Source organism: Hemiscyllium ocellatum, chromosome 38 (genome assembly GCF_020745735.1).
Source record: "Hemiscyllium ocellatum isolate sHemOce1 chromosome 38, sHemOce1.pat.X.cur, whole genome shotgun sequence".
In the NCBI taxonomy this organism is placed as follows: Eukaryota; Metazoa; Chordata; class Chondrichthyes; order Orectolobiformes; family Hemiscylliidae; genus Hemiscyllium; species Hemiscyllium ocellatum.
Window position 1 is genome coordinate 34,484,961 of NC_083438.1, and position 24,616 is coordinate 34,509,576.

The 24,616-nt window shown below is 54.6% G+C and overlaps 1 protein-coding gene across 1 annotated transcript in view; it reads left to right on the plus strand.

Annotated features, from left to right (window-relative positions):
• The first annotated feature begins 256 nt into the window (after positions 1 to 256).
• Positions 257 to 24,616, plus strand: part of mrpl17 (mitochondrial ribosomal protein L17) — a 51,150-nt gene continuing 26,790 nt past the window's right edge. Inside the window, exons 1-3 of the mRNA XM_060852588.1 lie at positions 257 to 421; positions 1,016 to 1,209; positions 2,761 to 2,829. Of these exons, the coding sequence (XP_060708571.1) occupies positions 1,036 to 1,209; positions 2,761 to 2,829 (243 nt within the window). The 5' untranslated portion in view covers positions 257 to 421; positions 1,016 to 1,035. The remainder of the gene's footprint in view (positions 422 to 1,015; positions 1,210 to 2,760; positions 2,830 to 24,616) is intronic.

Sequence of the window (24,616 nt, forward strand, 5' to 3'; positions counted from 1 at the left end):
GGGTGCGGGGTCTGGGGGAATGGGGCGGGGTCTGGGGAGGGGGCGGGGTCTGGGGAATGGGGCGGGGTCTGGGGAGGGGGCGGGGGTCTGGTTCCGATGGGGGCGGGGTCTGGTGGAGGGTGCGGGGTCTGGGGGAATGGGGCGGGGTCTGGGGAGGGGGCGGGGTCTGGGGGAATGGGGCGGGGTCTGGGGAGGGGGCGGGGTCTGGTTCCGATGGGGGCGGGGTCTGTGAGTGAGCGGCTCCGGGGCCGGAACGTTTGTTGCGGGGCGGTGGTTCCGCCCGGAGCCGGGGCCGGGGGACACCGGGACAAGATGGCGGCTCCGTGAGGGAGAGACGGAGCCGCGTTTAACATCGAGAGAAAAAGGCGGGAAACCCCCGGGGCCACAGTTACAGTTAATTCTCAACCAATCAGAGGCGGGGGTGAGCATCACCGACTGACCCCTGACCCCCCCCCCCCCCCTGACCCCCCCCTCCCCCTGACCCCCCCATCTCTCCCCCTGACCCCCCCCATCTCTCCCCCTGACCCCCTCCTCTCTCCCCCTGACCCCCCATCTCTCCCCCTGACCCCCCCATCTCCCCCTGACCCCCCCCATCTCTCCCCCTGACCCCCCCATCTCTCCCCCTGACCCCCCCATCTCTCCCCCTGACCCCCCCATCTCTCCCCCTGACCCCCCCATCTCTCCCCCTGACCCCCCCCATCTCTCCCCCTGACCCCCCCATCTCTCCCCCTGACCCCCCCCATCTCTCCCCCTGACCCCCCCATCTCTCCCCCTGACCCCCCCCATCTCTCCCCCTGACCCCCCCCATCTCTCCCCCTGACCCCCCCCATCTCTCCCCCTGACCCCCCCCATCTCTCCCCCTGACCCCCCCCATCTCTCCCCCTGACCCCCCCCATCTCTCCCCCTGACCCCCCCATCTCTCTCTCCCCTGACCCCCTTCTCTCTCCCCCTGACCCCCCCCATCTCTCCCCCCGGTTGCTGACCCCTGTGTTGTTGTTGTTCCCCCCCCCCCCAGAGCCTCCAGCTGCCGCAGTGATGTACCTGACCGCTGCCCTGAGGATCAGTCATGGGAAGGTTTACCGCCGGATGGGGCTGGGGCCCAGGTCCCGCCTGGAGATGTTACGGAACCTGGTGACTGCGTTAGTCCGGTTCGAGAGGATCGAGACCACCCTGGCCCGCGCTGATGAGATGAAGCCGTACGCGGAGAAGGTAACTCCATCCGCACTCACCGTCCGCCCCACTCTCTTCACAGGGTTCTCTGCTCTGTCACACGGACAGCTGCGGGGTTCTCCTCCTTCTTCACCCTCCTCCCCCTCCCTCCCCCTCCCCCTCCCCCTCCCCCTCCCCCTCCCCCTCCCCCTGCCTCCTCCTCCCCCTCCCCCTCCCTCCCCCTCCCCCTCCCTCCCCCTCCCCCTCCCTCCTCCTCCCCCTCCCTCCTCCTCCCCCTCCCCCCTCTAAGATATAAGTAACTCTCTCTGTGGGAGAATGTCCCTGGGTGATTCACAGCTGAAAATGTGTTGCTGGAAAAGCACAGCAGGTTAGGCAGCATCCAAGGAACAGGAAATTCGACGTTTCGGGCCAGAGCCCTTCATCAGGAATGAGAGAGAGTGTGCCAGGCAGGCTAAGATAAAAGGTAGGGAGGAGGGACTTAGGGGCTGTGCAGAGGGGATGACCTGGGGGGTGCAGTGAGAGAGGGACTCACTGAAATCCTTGTAGAGGGAGGAAGAGAGCTTCTTCAAGGAAGGCATCCTTGCAAGAGGATTCGCAGTAGGTTAAAATCTTCGGGTAAAAAGTGAGGTCTGCAGATGCTGGAGATCAGAGCTGCAAATGTGTTGCTGGTTAAAGCACAGCAGGTCAGGCAGCATCCAAGGAACAGGAGAATCGACGTTTCGGGCCAGAGCCCTTCATCAGGAGCAATGACTGAACCAGAGTTCAGCACAAATGACCAGAAGTGATCAAAGCAGAGACTGATTCAAAAGGGGGGGGACAAGAGAGATGGAAGGGTTTAAGGAGGTCAGTTCAGAGCTGGGGGCTCGAGGTGGCTGAAGGCACAGCCTCTAATGGCAGATCGATGGGAATCAGGGGATGCTCAAGAGACTGGGACTTGGGGAGGTTACAGAGATAGGGAGGGGGTGTAGGGGCTGGAGGGGGTTACAGAGATAGGGAGGGGGTGTAGGGACTGGAGGGGGTTACAGAGATAGGGAGGGGGTGTAGGGGCTGGAGGGGGGTTACAGAGATAGGGAGGGGGTGTAGGGTCTGAGGGGGTTACAGAGATAGGGAGAGGCTGGAGAAGTTCATGAACTGGTGACTGTCACGATTGATGAGAATGTAACCTCTGGGTTCGATGCTGTCACCGGGAACACACGGGTGGGTGATCAGAGTGCGGCACGTGGAAGGGAATCCGAACAGATTTTCTGGATTGTGGGTGATGCAGTCGCTGGAGAGACGTCTCTGAGGGGCTGGTCCAGACCTGACGGGCAGAATGGCTACCTGTGTGATTCTGTCCCTTCACCACCTGTCGCTGTGAGGAGGGGACGCTCAGCTCCTCGAGTGTTCCCACCCTCCCTGAGGCTGAGTGAGTGAGGACACTGGCCTATTCGGCCCCACATCCCGTGAATGCTCCGGTGTGTGTGGGGGGGGGGGGAGGTGATGGTGAGTGGGATCGGTGTTGGGGATTGTGCTGGGACAGAGTGGGGCTGGGTGGGGAGAGGGAGAGAGTATCTGCCGGTGATTTTTGACCCTCCTGCCTTGTTTTTGCAGCTGGTGGATTACGCCAAGCGAGGAGACACGGACGGGAAGGCCATGAAAATAGCTGACTTCTGGCTCACAGTCAGTCCACCCTTCAGCGGGACTCTCTTTGTGTTGGGGCTGGTGGGTGGGAGGTTGCTGTACACAGATGGAGTGAACAAGATGATGGATTACTGGGCTAATGGTAGGCTACTTGGTAGTGTGGATGAGCAGAGGGATCTTGGTGTCTATGTACACAGATCTCTGAAAGTTGCCACCCAGGTAAATAGTGCTGTGAGGAAGGCATATGGTGTACTGGCTTTATTGGCAGAGGAATTGAGTTCCGGAGTCCTGAGGTCATGTTGCAGTTGTATAAGACTCTGGTGCGGCCTCATCTGGAGTATTGTGTGCAGTTTTGGTCGCCATACTATAGGAAGGATGTGGAGGCATTGGAACGAGTGCAGAGGAGGTTTACCAGGATGTTGCCTGGAATGGTAGGAAAATCTTATGAGGAAAGGCTGAGGCACTTGGGGCTGTTCTCATTGGAGAAGAGAAGGTTTAGGGGAGATCTGATAGAGGTGTATAAGATGATTAGGGGTTTAGATAGGGTCGACACTGAGAACCTTTTACCGCTAATGGAGTCAGGTGTTACTAGGGGACATAGCTTTAAATTAAGGGGTGGTAGGTATAGGACAGATGTTAGGGGTAGATTCTTTACACAGCGGGTTGTGAGTTCATGGAATGCCCTGCCCGTAGCAGTGGTGGACTCTCCCTCTTTATGGTCATTTAAGCGGGCATTGGATAGGCATTTGGAAGTTATTGGGCTAGTATAGGTTAGGTAGGATTCGGTCGGCGCAACATCGAGCGCCGAAGGGCCTGTACTGCGCTGTATCCTTCCATGTTCTATGTTCTATGTTCTATGAATCGCCAGATACGTCCGTATTCATAGGAGCAGAAATTCGGCCATTCGGCCCATCGAATCTGCTCCAGCATTCAGTCATGGCAGATCGGTTTCTCAACTGCACCCTCCCCTGAAACGTTACAAGCCAATCCCGACAGTGTGGAAATGGGCACTTCGACCCAACACGGCCACATCAGCCCGCCCAGGGTTAATCCACCCAGACCCACGGCCACTCCACCCTAACCTGCACATCCCTGGGCACTATGGGACAATTTAGCATGGCCAATCCACCCTAACCTGCACATCCCTGGGCACTATGGGACAATTTAGCATGGCCAATCCACCCTAACCTGCACATCCCTGGGCACTATGGGACAATTTAGCATGGCCAATCCACCCTAACCTGCACATCCCTGGGCACTATGGGACAATTTCCCATGGCCAATCCACCCTAACCTGCACATCCCTGGGCACTATGGGACAATTTCCCATGACCAATCCACCCTAACCTGCACATCCCTGGGCACTATGGGACAATTTCCCATGGCCTATCCACCCTAACCTGCACATCCCAGGGCACTATGGGACAATTTCCCATGGCCAATCCACCCTAACCTGCCCATCCCTGGGCACTATGGGACAATTTAGCACGGCCAATCCACCCTAACCTGCACATCCCTGGGCACTATGGGACAATTTAGCACGGCCAATCCACCCTAACCTGCACATCCCTGGACACTACGGGACAATTTCCCATGGCCAATCCACCCTAACCTGCACATCCCTGGGCAGTATGGGACAACTTAGCATGGCCAATCCACCCTAACCTGCACATCCCTGGGCACTATGGGACAATTTAGCATGGCCAATCCACCCTAACCTGCACATCCCAGGGCACTATGGGACAATTTAGCATGGCCAAGCCACCCTAACCTGCACATCCCTGGGCACTATGGGACAACTTAGCATGGCCAATCCACCCTAACCTGCACATCCCTGGGCACTATGGGACAATTTAGCATGGCCAATCCACCCTAACCTGCACATCCCAGGGCACTATGGGACAATTTCCCATTGGCAATCCACCCGAACCTGCACATCCCTGGGCACTATGGGACAATTTAGCACGGCCAATCCACCCTAACCTGCACATCCCTGGGCACTATGGGACAATTTAGCACGGCCAATCCACCCTAACCTGCACATCCCTGGGCACTATGGGACAATTTAGCATGGCCAATCCACCCTAACCTGCACATCCCTGGGCACTATGGGACAATTTAGCATGGCCAATCCACCCTAACCTGCACATCCCTGGGCACTATGGGACAATTTAGCATGGCCAATCCACCCTAACCTGTACATCCCTGGGCACTATGGGACAATTTAGCATGGCCAATCCACCCTAACCTGCACATCTCTGGGCACTATGGGACAATTTCCCATAACCAATCCACCTCAGCCTGCACATCCCTGGGCACAATGGGACAATTTCCCATGGCCAATCCACCCTAACCTGCACATCCCTGGGCACTATGGGACAATTTCCCATGACCAATCCACCCTAACCTGCACATCCCTGGGCACTATGGGACAATTTCCCATGGCCACTCCACCCTAACCTGAACATCCCTGGGCACTATGGGACAATTTCCCATGACCAATCCACCCTAACCTGCACATCCCTGGGCACTATGGGACAATTTAGCATGGCCAATCCACCCTAACCTGCACATCCCTGGGCAGTATGGGACAATTTAGCATGGCCAATCCACCCTAACCTGCAGATCCCTGGGCAGTATGGGACAATTTAGCATGGCCAAGCCACCCTAACCTGCACATCCCTGGGCACTATGGGACAATTTCCCATGGCCAATCCACCCTAACCTGCACATCCCTGGGCACTATGGGACAATTTAGCACGGCCAATCCACCCTAACCTGCACATCCCTGGGCACTATGGGACAATTTAGCACGGCCAATCCACCCTAACCTGCACATCCCTGGGCACTATGGGACAATTTCCCATGACCAATCCACCCTAACCTGCACATCCCTGGGCACTATGGGACAATTTCCCATGGCCACTCCACCCTAACCTGCACATCCCTGGGCACTATGGGACAATTTCCCATGACCAATCCACCCTAACCTGCACATCCCTGGGCACTATGGGACAATTTAGCATGGCCAATCCACCCTAACCTGCACATCCCTGGGCACTATGGGACAATTTAGCATGGCCAATCCACACTAACCTGTACATCCCTGGGCACTATGGGACAATTTAGCATGGCCAATCCACCCTAACCTGCACATCTCTGGGCACTATGGGACAATTTAGCATGGCCAATCCACCCTAACCTGCACATCCCTGGGCACTATGGGACAATTTAGCATGGCCAATCCACCCTAACCTGCACATCCCTGGGCACTATGGGACAATTTAGCATGGCCAATCCACCCTAACCTGCACATCCCTGGGCACTATGGGACAATTTAGCATGGCCAATCCACCCTAACCCGCACATCTCTGGGCACTATGGGACAATTTAGCATGGCCAATCCACCCTAACCTGTACATCCCTGGGCACTATGGGACAATTTAGCATGGCCAATCCACGCTAACCTGCACATCTCTGGGCACTATGGGACAATTTAGCATGGCCAATCCACCCTAACCTGCACATCCCTGGGCACTATGGGACAATTTAGCATGGCCAATCCACCCTAACCTGCACATCTCTGGGCACTATGGGACAATTTAGCATGGCCAATCCACCCTAACCTGCACATCCCTGGGCACTATGGGACAATTCAGCATGGCCAACCCACCCTAACCTGCACATCCCTGGGCACTATGGGACAATTTAGCATGGCCAATCCACCCTAACCTGCACATCCCTGGTCACTATGGGACAATTTAGCATGGCCAATCCACCCTAACCTGCACATCCCTGGACACTATGGGACAATTTCCCATGGCCAATCCACCCTAACCTGCACATCCCTGGGCACTATTGGACATTTTAGCATGGCCAATCCACCCTAACCTGCACATCCCTGGGCACTATGGGACAATTTCCCATGACCAATCCACCCTAACCTGCACATCCCTGGGCACTATGGGACAATTTAGCACAGCCAATCCACCCTAACCTGCACATCCCTGGGCACTATGGGACAATTTAGCATGGCCAATCCACCCTAACCTGCACATCCCTGGACACTACGGGACAATTTCCCATAACCAATCCACCTCAGCCTGCACATCCCTGGGCACAATGGGACAATTTCCCATGGCCAATCCACCCTAACCTGCACATCCCTAGGCAGTATGGAACAATTTAGCATGGCCAATCCACCCTAACCTGCAGATCCCTGGGCAGTATGGGACAATTTAGCATGGCCAAGCCACCCTAACCTGCACATCCCTGGGCACTATGGGACAATTTCCCATGGCCAATCCACCCTAACCTGCACATCCCTGGGCACTATGGGACAATTTAGCACGGCCAATCCACCCTAACCTGCACATCCCTGGGCACTATGGGACAATTTAGCACGGCCAATCCACCCTAACCTGCACATCCCTGGGCACTATGGGACAATTTCCCATGACCAATCCACCCTAACCTGCACATCCCTGGGCACTATGGGACAATTTCCCATGGCCACTCCACCCTAACCTGCACATCCCTGGGCACTATGGGACAATTTCCCATGGCCTATCCACCCTAACCTGCACATCCCAGGGCACTATGGGACAATTTCCCATGGCCAATCCACCCTAACCTGCCCATCCCTGGGCACTATGGGACAATTTAGCACGGCCAATCCACCCTAACCTGCACATCCCTGGGCACTATGGGACAATTTAGCACGGCCAATCCACCCTAACCTGCACATCCCTGGGCACTATGGGACAATTTAGCATAGCCAATCCACCCTAACCTGCACATCCCTGGACACTACGGGACAATTTCACATAACCAATCCACCTCAACCTGCACATCCCTGGGCACTATGGGACAATTTCCCATGGCCAATCCACCCTAACCTGCACATCCCTGGGCAGTATGGGACAACTTAGCATGGCCAATCCACCCTAACCTGCACATCCCTGGGCACTATGGGACAACTTAGCATGGCCAATCCACCCTAACCTGCACATCCCTGGGCACTATGGGACAATTTAGCATGGCCAATCCACCCTAACCTGCACATCCCAGGGCACTATGGGACAATTTCCCATGGCCAATCCACCCGAACCTGCACATCCCTGGGCACTATGGGACAATTTAGCACGGCCAATCCACCCTAACCTGCACATCCCTGGGCACTATGGGACAATTTAGCATGGCCAATCCACCCTAACCTGCACATCCCTGGGCACTATGGGACAATTTAGCATGGCCAATCCACCCTAACCTGCACATCCCTGGGCACTATGGGACAATTTAGCATGGCCAATCCACCCTAACCTGCACATCTCTGGGCACTATGGGACAATTTAGCATGGCCAATCCACCCTAACCTGTACATCCCTGGGCACTATGGGACAATTTAGCATGGCCAATCCACCCTAACCTGCACATCTCTGGGCACTATGGGACAATTTAGCATGGCCAATCCACCCTAACCTGCACATCCCTGGGCACTATGGGACAATTTAGCATGGCCAATCCACCCTAACCTGCACATCCCTGGGCACTATGGGACAATTTAGCATGGCCAATCCACCCTAACCTGCACATCCCTGGGCACTATGGGACAATTTAGCATGGCCAATCCACACTAACCTGTACATCCCTGGGCACTATGGGACAATTTAGCATGGCCAATCCACCCTAACCTGCACATCTCTGGGCACTATGGGACAATTTAGCATGGCCAATCCACCCTAACCTGCACATCCCTGGGCACTATGGGACAATTCAGCATGGCCAACCCACCCTAACCTGCACATCCCTGGGCACTATGGGACAATTTAGCATGGCCAATCCACCCTAACCTGCACATCCCTGGGCACTATGGGACAATTTAGCACGGCCAATCCACCCTAACCTGCACATCCCTGGGCACTATGGGACAATTTAGCACGGCCAATCCACCCTAACCTGCACATCCCTGGGCACTATGGGACAATTTAGCATGGCCAATCCACCCTAACCTGCACATCCCTGGGCACTATGGGACAATTTAGCACGGCCAATCCACCCTAACCTGCACATCCCTGGGCACTATGGGACAATTTAGCATGGCCAATCCACCCTAACCTGCACATCCCTGGGCACTATGGGACAATTTCCCATGACCAATCCACCCTAACCTGCACATCCCTGGGCACTATGGGACAATTTCCCATGGCCAATCCACCCTAACCTGCACATCCCTGGGCACTATGGGACAATTTCCCATGGCCAATCCACCCTAACCTGCACATCCCTGGGCACTATGGGACAATTTAGCACGGCCAATCCACCCTAACCTGCACATCCCTGGGCACTATGGGACAATTTCCCATGACCAATCCACCTCAACCTGCACATCCCTGGGCACTATGGGACAATTTCCCATGGCCAATCCACCCTAACCTGCACATCCCCGGGCACGATGGGACAATTTCCCATGGCCAATCCACCCTAACCTGCACATCCCTGGGCACTCTGGGACAATTTAGCATGGCCAATCCACCCTAACCTGCACATCCCTGGGCACTATGGGACAATTTAGCACGGCCAATCCACCCTAACCTGCACATCCCTGGGCACTATGGGACAATTTAGCACGGCCAATCCACCCTAACCTGCACATCCCTGGGCACTATGGGACAATTTCCCATGGCCAATCCACCCTAACCTGCACATCCCTGGGCACTATGGGACAATTTAGCACAGCCAATCCACCCTAACCTGCACATCCCTGGGCACTATGGGACAATTTAGCACGGCCAATCCACCCTAACCTGCACATCCCTGGGCACTATGGGACAATTTAGCATGGCCAATCCACCCTAACCTGCACATCCCTGGACACTATGGGACAATTTCCCATGGCCAATCCACCCTAACCTGCACATCCCTGGGCAGTATGGGACAATTTAGCATGGCCAATCCACCCTAACCTGCACATCCCTGGGCACTATGGGACAATTTAGCACGGCCAATCCACCCTAACCTGCACATCCCTGGGCACTATGGGACAATTTCCCATGACCAATCCACCCTAACCTGCACATCCCTGGGCACTATGGGACAATTTCCCATGGCCAATCCACCCTAACCTGCACATCCCTGGGCACTATGGGACAATTTCCCATGACCAATCCACCTCAACCTGCACATCCCTGGGCACTATGGGACAATTTCCCATGGCCAATCCACCCTAACCTGCACATCCCCGGGCACGATGGGACAATTTCCCATGGCCAATCCACCCTAACCTGCACATTCCTGGGCACTATGGGACAATTTAGCACGGCCAATCCACCCTAACCTGCACATCCCTGGGCACTATGGGACAATTTAGCACGGCCAATCCACCCTAACCTGCACATCCCTGGGCACTATGGGACAATTTCCCATGACCAATCCACCCTAACCTGCACATCCCTGGGCACTATGGGACAATTTCCCATGGCCACTCCACCCTAACCTGCACATCCCTGGGCACTATGGGACAATTTCCCATGACCAATCCACCCTAACCTGCACATCCCTGGGCACTATGGGACAATTTCCCATGGCCTATCCACCCTAACCTGCACATCCCAGGGCACTATGGGACAATTTCCCATGGCCAATCCACCCTAACCTGCCCATCCCTGGGCACTATGGGACAATTTAGCACGGCCAATCCACCCTAACCTGCACATCCCTGGGCACTATGGGACAATTTAGCACGGCCAATCCACCCTAACCTGCACATCCCTGGGCACTATGGGACAATTTAGCATAGCCAATCCACCCTAACCTGCACATCCCTGGACACTACGGGACAATTTCACATAACCAATCCACCTCAACCTGCACATCCCTGGGCACTATGGGACAATTTCCCATGGCCAATCCACCCTAACCTGCACATCCCTGGGCACTATGGGACAATTTAGCATGGCCAATCCACCCTAACCTGCACATCCCTGGGCACTATGGGACAATTTAGCATGGCCAATCCACCCTAACCTGCACATCCCTGGGCACTATGGGACAATTTAGCATGGCCAATCCACACTAACCTGTACATCCCTGGGCACTATGGGACAATTTAGCATGGCCAATCCACCCTAACCTGCACATCTCTGGGCACTATGGGACAATTTAGCATGGCCAATCCACCCTAACCTGCACATCCCTGGGCACTATGGGACAATTCAGCATGGCCAACCCACCCTAACCTGCACATCCCTGGGCACTATGGGACAATTTAGCATGGCCAATCCACCCTAACCTGCACATCCCTGGGCACTATGGGACAATTTAGCACGGCCAATCCACCCTAACCTGCACATCCCTGGGCACTATGGGACAATTTAGCACGGCCAATCCACCCTAACCTGCACATCCCTGGGCACTATGGGACAATTTAGCATGGCCAATCCACCCTAACCTGCACATCCCTGGGCACTATGGGACAATTTAGCACGGCCAATCCACCCTAACCTGCACATCCCTGGGCACTATGGGACAATTTAGCATGGCCAATCCACCCTAACCTGCACATCCCTGGGCACTATGGGACAATTTCCCATGACCAATCCACCCTAACCTGCACATCCCTGGGCACTATGGGACAATTTCCCATGGCCAATCCACCCTAACCTGCACATCCCTGGGCACTATGGGACAATTTCCCATGGCCAATCCACCCTAACCTGCACATCCCTGGGCACTATGGGACAATTTAGCACGGCCAATCCACCCTAACCTGCACATCCCTGGGCACTATGGGACAATTTCCCATGACCAATCCACCTCAACCTGCACATCCCTGGGCACTATGGGACAATTTCCCATGGCCAATCCACCCTAACCTGCACATCCCCGGGCACGATGGGACAATTTCCCATGGCCAATCCACCCTAACCTGCACATCCCTGGGCACTCTGGGACAATTTAGCATGGCCAATCCACCCTAACCTGCACATCCCTGGGCACTATGGGACAATTTAGCACGGCCAATCCACCCTAACCTGCACATCCCTGGGCACTATGGGACAATTTAGCACGGCCAATCCACCCTAACCTGCACATCCCTGGGCACTATGGGACAATTTCCCATGGCCAATCCACCCTAACCTGCACATCCCTGGGCACTATGGGACAATTTAGCACAGCCAATCCACCCTAACCTGCACATCCCTGGGCACTATGGGACAATTTAGCACGGCCAATCCACCCTAACCTGCACATCCCTGGGCACTATGGGACAATTTAGCATGGCCAATCCACCCTAACCTGCACATCCCTGGACACTATGGGACAATTTCCCATGGCCAATCCACCCTAACCTGCACATCCCTGGGCAGTATGGGACAATTTAGCATGGCCAATCCACCCTAACCTGCACATCCCTGGGCACTATGGGACAATTTAGCACGGCCAATCCACCCTAACCTGCACATCCCTGGGCACTATGGGACAATTTCCCATGACCAATCCACCCTAACCTGCACATCCCTGGGCACTATGGGACAATTTCCCATGGCCAATCCACCCTAACCTGCACATCCCTGGGCACTATGGGACAATTTCCCATGACCAATCCACCTCAACCTGCACATCCCTGGGCACTATGGGACAATTTCCCATGGCCAATCCACCCTAACCTGCACATCCCCGGGCACGATGGGACAATTTCCCATGGCCAATCCACCCTAACCTGCACATTCCTGGGCACTATGGGACAATTTAGCACGGCCAATCCACCCTAACCTGCACATCCCTGGGCACTATGGGACAATTTAGCACGGCCAATCCACCCTAACCTGCACATCCCTGGGCACTATGGGACAATTTCCCATGACCAATCCACCCTAACCTGCACATCCCTGGGCACTATGGGACAATTTCCCATGGCCACTCCACCCTAACCTGCACATCCCTGGGCACTATGGGACAATTTCCCATGACCAATCCACCCTAACCTGCACATCCCTGGGCACTATGGGACAATTTCCCATGGCCAATCCACCCTAACCTGCACATCCCAGGGCACTATGGGACAATTTCCCATGGCCAATCCACCCTAACCTGCCCATCCCTGGGCACTATGGGACAATTTAGCACGGCCAATCCACCCTAACCTGCACATCCCTGGGCACTATGGGACAATTTAGCACGGCCAATCCACCCTAACCTGCACATCCCTGGGCACTATGGGACAATTTAGCATAGCCAATCCACCCTAACCTGCACATCCCTGGACACTACGGGACAATTTCACATAACCAATCCACCTCAACCTGCACATCCCTGGGCACTATGGGACAATTTCCCATGGCCAATCCACCCTAACCTGCACATCCCTGGGCAGTATGGGACAACTTAGCATGGCCAATCCACCCTAACCTGCACATCCCTGGGCACTATGGGACAATTTAGCATGGCCAATCCACCCTAACCTGCACATCCCAGGGCACTATGGGACAATTTAGCATGGCCAAGCCACCCTAACCTGCACATCCCTGGGCACTATGGGACAACTTAGCATGGCCAATCCACCCTAACCTGCACATCCCTGGGCACTATGGGACAATTTAGCATGGCCAATCCACCCTAACCTGCACATCCCAGGGCACTATGGGACAATTTCCCATGGCCAATCCACCCGAACCTGCACATCCCTGGGCACTATGGGACAATTTAGCACGGCCAATCCACCCTAACCTGCACATCCCTGGGCACTATGGGACAATTTAGCACGGCCAATCCACCCTAACCTGCACATCCCTGGGCACTATGGGACAATTTAGCATGGCCAATCCACCCTAACCTGCACATCCCTGGGCACTATGGGACAATTTAGCATGGCCAATCCACCCTAACCTGCACATCCCTGGGCACTATGGGACAATTTAGCATGGCCAATCCACCCTAACCCGCACATCTCTGGGCACTATGGGACAATTTAGCATGGCCAATCCACCCTAACCTGTACATCCCTGGGCACTATGGGACAATTTAGCATGGCCAATCCACGCTAACCTGCACATCTCTGGGCACTATGGGACAATTTAGCATGGCCAATCCACCCTAACCTGTACATCCCTGGGCACTATGGGACAATTTAGCATGGCCAATCCACCCTAACCTGCACATCTCTGGGCACTATGGGACAATTTAGCATGGCCAATCCACCCTAACCTGCACATCCCTGGGCACTATGGGACAATTTAGCATGGCCAATCCACCCTAACCTGCACATCCCTGGGCACTATGGGACAATTTAGCATGGCCAATCCACCCTAACCTGCACATCCCTGGGCACTATGGGACAATTTAGCATGGCCAATCCACACTAACCTGTACATCCCTGGGCACTATGGGACAATTTAGCATGGCCAATCCACCCTAACCTGCACATCTCTGGGCACTATGGGACAATTTAGCATGGCCAATCCACCCTAACCTGCACATCCCTGGGCACTATGGGACAATTTAGCATGGCCAACCCACCCTAACCTGCACATCCCTGGGCACTATGGGACAATTTAGCATGGCCAATCCACCCTAACCTGCACATCCCTGGGCACTATGGGACAATTTAGCACGGCCAATCCACCCTAACCTGCACATCCCTGGGCACTATGGGACAATTTAGCACGGCCAATCCACCCTAACCTGCACATCCCTGGGCACTATGGGACAATTTAGCATGGCCAATCCACCCTAACCTGCACATCCCTGGGCACTATGGGACAATTTAGCACGGCCAATCCACCCTAACCTGCACATCCCTGGGCACTATGGGACAATTTAGCATGGCCAATCCACCCTAACCTGCACATCCCTGGGCACTATGGGACAATTTCCCATGACCAATCCACCCTAACCTGCACATCCCTGGGCACTATGGGACAATTTCCCATGGCCAATCCACCCTAACCTGCACATCCCAGGGCACTATGGGACAATTTCCCATGGCCAATCCACCCTAACCTGCACATCCCTGGGCACTATGGGACAATTTAGCACGGCCAATCCACCCTAACCTGCACATCCCTGGGCACTATGGGACAATTTCCCATGACCAATCCACCTCAACCTGCACATCCCTGGGCACTATGGGACAATTTTCCATGGCCAATCCACCCTAACCTGCACATCCCCGGGCACGATGGGACAATTTCCCATGGCCAATCCACCCTAACCTGCACATCCCTGGGCACTCTGGGACAATTTAGCATGGCCAATCCACCCTAACCTGCACATCCCTGGGCACTATGGGACAATTTAGCACGGCCAATCCACCCTAACCTGCACATCCCTGGGCACTATGGGACAATTTAGCACGGCCAATCCACCCTAACCTGCACATCCCTGGGCACTATGGGACAATTTCCCATGGCCAATCCACCCTAACCTGCACATCCCTGGGCACTATGGGACAATTTAGCACAGCCAATCCACCCTAACCTGCACATCCCTGGGCACTATGGGACAATTTAGCACGGCCAATCCACCCTAACCTGCACATCCCTGGGCACTATGGGACAATTTAGCATGGCCAATCCACCCTAACCTGCACATCCCTGGACACTATGGGACAATTTCCCATGGCCAATCCACCCTAACCTGCACATCCCTGGGCAGTATGGGACAATTTAGCATGGCCAATCCACCCTAACCTGCACATCCCTGGGCACTATGGGACAATTTAGCACGGCCAATCCACCCTAACCTGCACATCCCTGGGCACTATGGGACAATTTCCCATGACCAATCCACCCTAACCTGCACATCCCTGGGCACTATGGGACAATTTCCCATGGCCAATCCACCCTAACCTGCACATCCCTGGGCACTATGGGACAATTTCCCATGACCAATCCACCTCAACCTGCACATCCCTGGGCACTATGGGACAATTTCCCATGGCCAATCCACCCTAACCTGCACATCCCCGGGCACGATGGGACAATTTCCCATGGCCAATCCACCCTAACCTGCACATCCCTGGGCACTCTGGGACAATTTAGCATGGCCAATCCACCCTAACCTGCACATTCCTGGGCACTATGGGACAATTTAGCACGGCCAATCCACCCTAACCTGCACATCCCTGGGCACTATGGGACAATTTAGCACGGCCAATCCACCCTAACCTGCACATCCCTGGGCACTATGGGACAATTTCCCATGACCAATCCACCCTTACCTTCACATCCCTGGGCACTATGGGACAATTTCCCATGGCCAATCCACCCTAACCTGCACATCCCTGGGCACTATGGGACAATTTCCCGTGACCAATCCACCCTAACCTGCACATCCCTGGGCACTATGGGACAATTTCCCATGGCCAATCCACCCTAACCTGCACATCCCAGGGCACTATGGGACAATTTCCCATGACCAATCCACCCTAACCTGCACATCCCTGGGCACTATGGGACAATTTAGCACAGCCAATCCACCCTAACCTGCACATCCCTGGGCACTATGGGACAATTTAGCATGGCCAATCCACCCTAACCTGCACATCCCTGGACACTACGGGACAATTTCCCATAACCAATCCACCTCAGCCTGCACATCCCTGGGCACAATGGGACAATTTCCCATGGCCAATCCACCCTAACCTGCACATCCCTGGGCAGTATGGGACAATTTAGCATGGCCAATCCACCCTAACCTGCAGATCCCTGGGCAGTATGGGACAATTTAGCATGGCCAAGCCACCCTAACCTGCACATCCCTGGGCACTATGGGACAATTTCCCATGGCCAATCCACCCTAACCTGCACATCCCTGGGCACTATGGGACAATTTAGCACGGCCAATCCACCCTAACCTGCACATCCCTGGGCACTATGGGACAATTTAGCACGGCCAATCCACCCTAACCTGCACATCCCTGGGCACTATGGGACAATTTCCCATGACCAATCCACCCTAACCTGCACATCCCTGGGCACTATGGGACAATTTCCCATGGCAACTCCACCCTAACCTGCACATCCCTGGGCACTATGGGACAATTTCCCATGACCAATCCACCCTAACCTGCACATCCCTGGGCACTATGGGACAATTTCCCATGGCCTATCCACCCTAACCTGCACATCCCAGGGCACTATGGGACAATTTCCCATGGCCAATCCACCCTAACCTGCCCATCCCTGGGCACTATGGGACAATTTAGCACGGCCAATCCACCCTAACCTGCACATCCCTGGGCACTATGGGACAATTTAGCACGGCCAATCCACCCTAACCTGCACATCCCTGGGCACTATGGGACAATTTAGCATAGCCAATCCACCCTAACCTGCACATCCCTGGACACTACGGGACAATTTCACATAACCAATCCACCTCAACCTGCACATCCCTGGGCACTATGGGACAATTTCCCATGGCCAATCCACCCTAACCTGCACATCCCTGGGCAGTATGGGACAACTTAGCATGGCCAATCCACCCTAACCTGCACATCCCTGGGCACTATGGGACAATTTAGCATGGCCAATCCACCCTAACCTGCACATCCCAGGGCACTATGGGACAATTTAGCATGGCCAAGCCACCCTAACCTGCACATCCCTGGGCACTATGGGACAACTTAGCATGGCCAATCCACCCTAACCTGCACATCCCTGGGCACTATGGGACAATTTAGCATGGCCAATCCACCCTAACCTGCACATCCCAGGGCACTATGGGACAATTTCCCATGGCCAATCCACCCGAACCTGCACATCCCTGGGCACTATGGGACAATTTAGCACGGCCAATCCACCCTAACCTGCACATCCCTGGGCACTATGGGACAATTTAGCACGGCCAATCCACCCTAACCTGCACATCCCTGGGCACTATGGGACAATTTAGCATGGCCAATCCACCCTAACCTGCACATCCCTGGGCACTATGGGACAATTTAGCATGGCCAATCCACCCTAACCTGCACATCCCTGGGCACTATGGGACAATTTAGCATGGCCAATCCACCCTAACCTGCACATCTCTGGGCACTATGGGACAATTTAGCATGGCCAATCCACCCTAACCTGTACATCCCTGGGCACTATGGGACAATTTAGCATGGCCAATCCACCCTAACCTGCACATCTCTGGGCACTATGGGACAATTTCCCATAACCAATCCACCTCAGCCTGCACATCCCTGGGCACAATGGGACAATTTCCCATGGCCAATCCACCCTAACCTGCACATCCCTGGGCAGTATGGGACAATTTAGCATGGCCAATCCACCCTAACCTGCAGATCCCTGGGCAGTATGGGACAATTTAGCATGGCCAAGCCACCCTAACCTGCACATCCCTGGGCACTATGGGACAATTTCCCATGGCCAATCCACCCTAACCTGCACATCCCTGGGCACTATGGGACAATTTAGCACGGCCAATCCACCCTAACCTGCACATCCCTGGGCACTATGGGACAATTTAGCACGGCCAATCCACCCTAACCTGCACATCCCTGGGCACTATGGGACAATTTCCCATGACCAATCCACCCTAACCTGCACATCCCTGGGCACTATGGGACAATTTCCCATGGCCACTCCACCCTAACCTGCACATCCCTGGGCAGTATGGGACAATTTAGCATGGCCAATCCACCCTAACCTGCACATCCCTGGACACTATGGGACAATTTCCCATGGCCAATCCACCCTAACCTGCACATCCCTGGGCAGTATGGGACAATTTAGCATGGCCAATCCACCCTAACCTGCACATCCCTGGGCACTATGGGACAATTTAGCACGGCCAATCCACCCTAACCTGCACATCCCTGGGCACTATGGGACAATTTCCCATGACCAATCCACCCTAACCTGCACATCCCTGGGCACTATGGGACAATTTCCCATGGCCAATCCACCCTAACCTGCACATCCCTGGGCACTATGGGACAATTTCCCATGACCAATCCACCTCAACCTGCACATCCCTGGGCACTATGGGACAATTTCCCATGGCCAATCCACCCTAACCTGCACATCCCCGGGCACGATGGGACAATTTCCCATGGCCAATCCACCCTAACCTGCACATCCCTGGGCACTCTGGGACAATTTAGCATGGCCAATCCACCCTAACCTGCACATTCCTGGGCACTATGGGACAATTTAGCACGGCCAATCCACCCTAACCTGCACATCCCTGGGCACTATGGGACAATTTAGCACGGCCAATCCACCCTAACCTGCACATCCCTGGGCACTATGGGACAATTTCCCATGACCAATCCACCCTTACCTTCACATCCCTGGGCACTATGGGACAATTTCCCATGGCCAATCCACCCTAACCTGCACATCCCTGGGCACTATGGGACAATTTCCCATGACCAATCCACCCTAACCTGCACATCCCTGGGCACTATGGGACAATTTCCCATGGCCAATCCACCCTAACCTGCACATCCCAGGGCACTATGGGACAATTTCCCATGACCAATCCACCCTAACCTGCACATCCCTGGGCACTATGGGACAATTTAGCACAGCCAATCCACCCTAACCTGCACATCCCTGGGCACTATGGGACAATTTAGCATGGCCAATCCACCCTAACCTGCACATCCCTGGACACTACGGGACAATTTCCCATAACCAATCCACCTCAGCCTGCACATCCCTGGGCACAATGGGACAATTTCCCATGGCCAATCCACCCTAACCTGCACATCCCTGGGCAGTATGGGACAATTTAGCATGGCCAATCCACCCTAACCTGCAGATCCCTGGGCAGTATGGGACAATTTAGCATGGCCAAGCCACCCTAACCTGCACATCCCTGGGCACTATGGGACAATTTCCCATGGCCAATCCACCCTAACCTGCACATCCCTGGGCACTATGGGACAATTTAGCACGGCCAATCCACCCTAACCTGCACATCCCTGGGCACTATGGGACAATTTAGCACGGCCAATCCACCCTAACCTGCACATCCCTGGGCACTATGGGACAATTTCCCATGACCAATCCACCCTAACCTGCACATCCCTGGGCACTATGGGACAATTTCCCATGGCCACTCCACCCTAACCTGCACATCCCTGGGCACTATGGGACAATTTCCCATGACCAATCCACCCTAACCTGCACATCCCTGGGCACTATGGGACAATTTCCCATGGCCTATCCACCCTAACCTGCACATCCCAGGGCACTATGGGACAATTTCCCATGGCCAATCCACCCTAACCTGCCCATCCCTGGGCACTATGGGACAATTTAGCACGGCCAATCCACCCTAACCTGCACATCCCTGGGCACTATGGGACAATTTAGCACGGCCAATCCACCCTAACCTGCACATCCCTGGGCACTATGGGACAATTTAGCATAGCCAATCCACCCTAACCTGCACATCCCTGGACACTACGGGACAATTTCACATAACCAATCCACCTCAACCTGCACATCCCTGGGCACTATGGGACAATTTCCCATGGCCAATCCACCCTAACCTGCACATCCCTGGGCAGTATGGGACAACTTAGCATGGCCAATCCACCCTAACCTGCACATCCCTGGGCACTATGGGACAATTTAGCATGGCCAATCCACCCTAACCTGCACATCCCAGGGCACTATGGGACAATTTAGCATGGCCAAGCCACCCTAACCTGCACATCCCTGGGCACTATGGGACAACTTAGCATGGCCAATCCACCCTAACCTGCACATCCCTGGGCACTATGGGACAATTTAGCATGGCCAATCCACCCTAACCTGCACATCCCAGGGCACTATGGGACAATTTCCCATGGCCAATCCACCCGAACCTGCACATCCCTGGGCACTATGGGACAATTTAGCACGGCCAATCCACCCTAACCTGCACATCCCTGGGCACTATGGGACAATTTAGCACGGCCAATCCACCCTAACCTGCACATCCCTGGGCACTATGGGACAATTTAGCATGGCCAATCCACCCTAACCTGCACATCCCTGGGCACTATGGGACAATTTAGCATGGCCAATCCACCCTAACCTGCACATCCCTGGGCACTATGGGACAATTTAGCATGGCCAATCCACCCTAACCTGCACATCTCTGGGCACTATGGGACAATTTAGCATGGCCAATCCACCCTAACCTGTACATCCCTGGGCACTATGGGACAATTTAGCATGGCCAATCCACCCTAACCTGCACATCTCTGGGCAAATCCACCTCAGCCTGCACATCCCTGGGCACAATGGGACAATTTCCCATGGCCAATCCACCCTAACCTGCACATCCCTGGGCAGTATGGGACAATTTAGCATGGCCAATCCACCCTAACCTGCAGATCCCTGGGCAGTATGGGACAATTTAGCATGGCCAAGCCACCCTAACCTGCACATCCCTGGGCACTATGGGACAATTTCCCATGGCCAATCCACCCTAACCTGCACATCCCTGGGCACTATGGGACAATTTAGCACGGCCAATCCACCCTAACCTGCACATCCCTGGGCACTATGGGACAATTTAGCACGGCCAATCCACCCTAACCTGCACATCCCTGGGCACTATGGGACAATTTCCCATGACCAATCCACCCTAACCTGCACATCCCTGGGCACTATGGGACAATTTCCCATGGCCACTCCACCCTAACCTGCACATCCCTGGGCACTATGGGACAATTTCCCATGACCAATCCACCCTAACCTGCACATCCCTGGGCACTATGGGACAATTTCCCATGGCCTATCCACCCTAACCTGCACATCCCAGGGCACTATGGGACAATTTCCCATGGCCAATCCACCCTAACCTGCCCATCCCTGGGCACTCTGGGACAATTTAGCACGGCCAATCCACCCTAACCTGCACATCCCTGGGCACTATGGGACAATTTAGCACGGCCAATCCACCCTAACCTGCACATCCCTGGGCACTATGGGACAATTTAGCATGGCCAATCCACCCTAACCTGCACATCCCTGGACACTACGGGACAATTTCACATAACCAATCCACCTCAACCTGCACATCCCTGGGCACTATGGGACAATTTCCCATGGCCAATCCACCCTAACCTGCACATCCCTGGGCAGTATGGGACAACTTAGCATGGCCAATCCACCCTAACCTGCACATCCCTGGGCACTATGGGACAATTTAGCATGGCCAATCCACCCTAACCTGCACATCCCAGGGCACTATGGGACAATTTAGCATGGCCAAGCCACCCTAACCTGCACATCCCTGGGCACTATGGGACAACTTAGCATGGCCAATCCACCCTAACCTGCACATCCCTGGGCACTATGGGACAATTTAGCATGGCCAATCCACCCTAACCTGCACATCCCAGGGCACTATGGGACAATTTCCCATGGCCAATCCACCCTAACCTGCACATCCCTGGGCACTATGGGACAATTTAGCATGGCCAATCCACCCTAACCTGCACATCCCTGGGCACTATGGGACAATTTAGCATGGCCAATCCACCCTAACCTGCACATCCCTGGGCACTATGGGACAATTTAGCATGGCCAATCCACCCTAACCGCACATCTCTGGGCACTATGGGACAATTTAGCATGGCCAATCCACCCTAACCTGTACATCCCTGGGCACTATGGGACAATTTAGCATGGCCAATCCACGCTAACCTGCACATCTCTGGGCACTATGGGACAATTTAGCATGGCCAATCCACCCTAACCTGCACATCCCTGGGCACTATGGGACAATTTAGCATGGCCAATCCACCCTAACCTGCACATCCCTGGGCACTATGGGACAATTTAGCATGGCCAATCCACCCTAACCTGCACATCCCTGGGCACTATGGGACAATTTAGCATGGCCAATCCACACTAACCTGTACATCCCTGGGCACTATGGGACAATTTAGCATGGCCAATCCACCCTAACCTGCACATCTCTGGGCACTATGGGACAATTTAGCATGGCCAATCCACCCTAACCTGCACATCCCTGGGCACTATGGGACAATTCAGCATGGCCAACCCACCCTAACCTGCACATCCCTGGGCACTATGGGACAATTTAGCATGGCCAATCCACCCTAACCTGCACATCCCTGGACACTATGGGACAATTTAGCATGGCCAATCCACCCTAACCTGCACATCCCTGGACACTATGGGACAATTTCCCATGGCCAATCCACCCTAACCTGCACATCCCTGGGCACTATTGGACATTTTAGCATGGCCAATCCACCCTAACCTGCACATCCCTGGGCACTATGGGACAATTTCCCATGACCAATCCACCCTAACCTGCACATCCCTGGGCACTATGGGACAATTTAGCACAGCCAATCCACCCTAACCTGCACATCCCTGGGCACTATGGGACAATTTAGCATGGCCAATCCACCCTAACCTGCACATCCCTGGACACTACGGGACAATTTCCCATAACCAATCCACCTCAGCCTGCACATCCCTGGGCACAATGGGACAATTTCCCATGGCCAATCCACCCTAACCTGCACATCCCTAGGCAGCATGGGACAATTTAGCATGGCCAATCCACCCTAACCTGCAGATCCCTGGGCAGTATGGGACAATTTAGCATGGCCAAGCCACCCTAACCTGCACATCCCTGGGCACTATGGGACAATTTCCCATGGCCAATCCACCCTAACCTGCACATCCCTGGGCACTATGGGACAATTTAGCACGGCCAATCCACCCTAACCTGCACATCCCTGGGCACTATGGGACAATTTAGCACGGCCAATCCACCCTAACCTGCACATCCCTGGGCACTATGGGACAATTTCCCATGACCAATCCACCCTAACCTGCACATCCCTGGGCACTATGGGACAATTTCCCATGGCCACTCCACCCTAACCTGCACATCCCTGGGCACTATGGGACAATTTCCCATGACCAATCCACCCTAACCTGCACATCCCTGGGCACTATGGGACAATTTCCCATGGCCTATCCACCCTAACCTGCACATCCCAGGGCACTATGGGACAATTTCCCATGGCCAATCCACCCTAACCTGCCCATCCCTGGGCACTATGGGACAATTTAGCACGGCCAATCCACCCTAACCTGCACATCCCTGGGCACTATGGGACAATTTAGCACGGCCAATCCACCCGAACCTGCACATCCCTGGGCACTATGGGACAATTTAGCATAGCCAATCCACCCTAACCTGCACATCCCTGGACACTACGGGACAATTTCACGTAACCAATCCACCTCAACCTGCACATCCCTGGGCACTATGGGACAATTTCCCATGGCCAATCCACCCTAACCTGCACATCCCTGGGCAGTATGGGACAACTTAGCATGGCCAATCCACCCTAACCTGCACATCCCTGGGCACTATGGGACAATTTAGCATGGCCAATCCACCCTAACCTGCACATCCCAGGGCACTATGGGACAATTTAGCATGGCCAAGCCACCCTAACCTGCACATCCCTGGGCACTATGGGACAACTTAGCATGGCCAATCCACCCTAACCTGCACATCCCTGGGCACTATGGGACAATTTAGCATGGCCAATCCACCCTAACCTGCACATCCCAGGGCACTATGGGACAATTTCCCATGGCCAATCCACCCGAACCTGCACATCCCTGGGCACTATGGGACAATTTAGCATGGCCAATCCACCCTAACCTGCACATCCCTGGGCACTATGGGACAATTTAGCATGGCCAATCCACCCTAACCTGCACATCCCTGGGCACTATGGGACAATTTCCCATGGCCAATCCACCCGAACCTGCACATCCCTGGGCACTATGGGACAATTTAGCATGGCCAATCC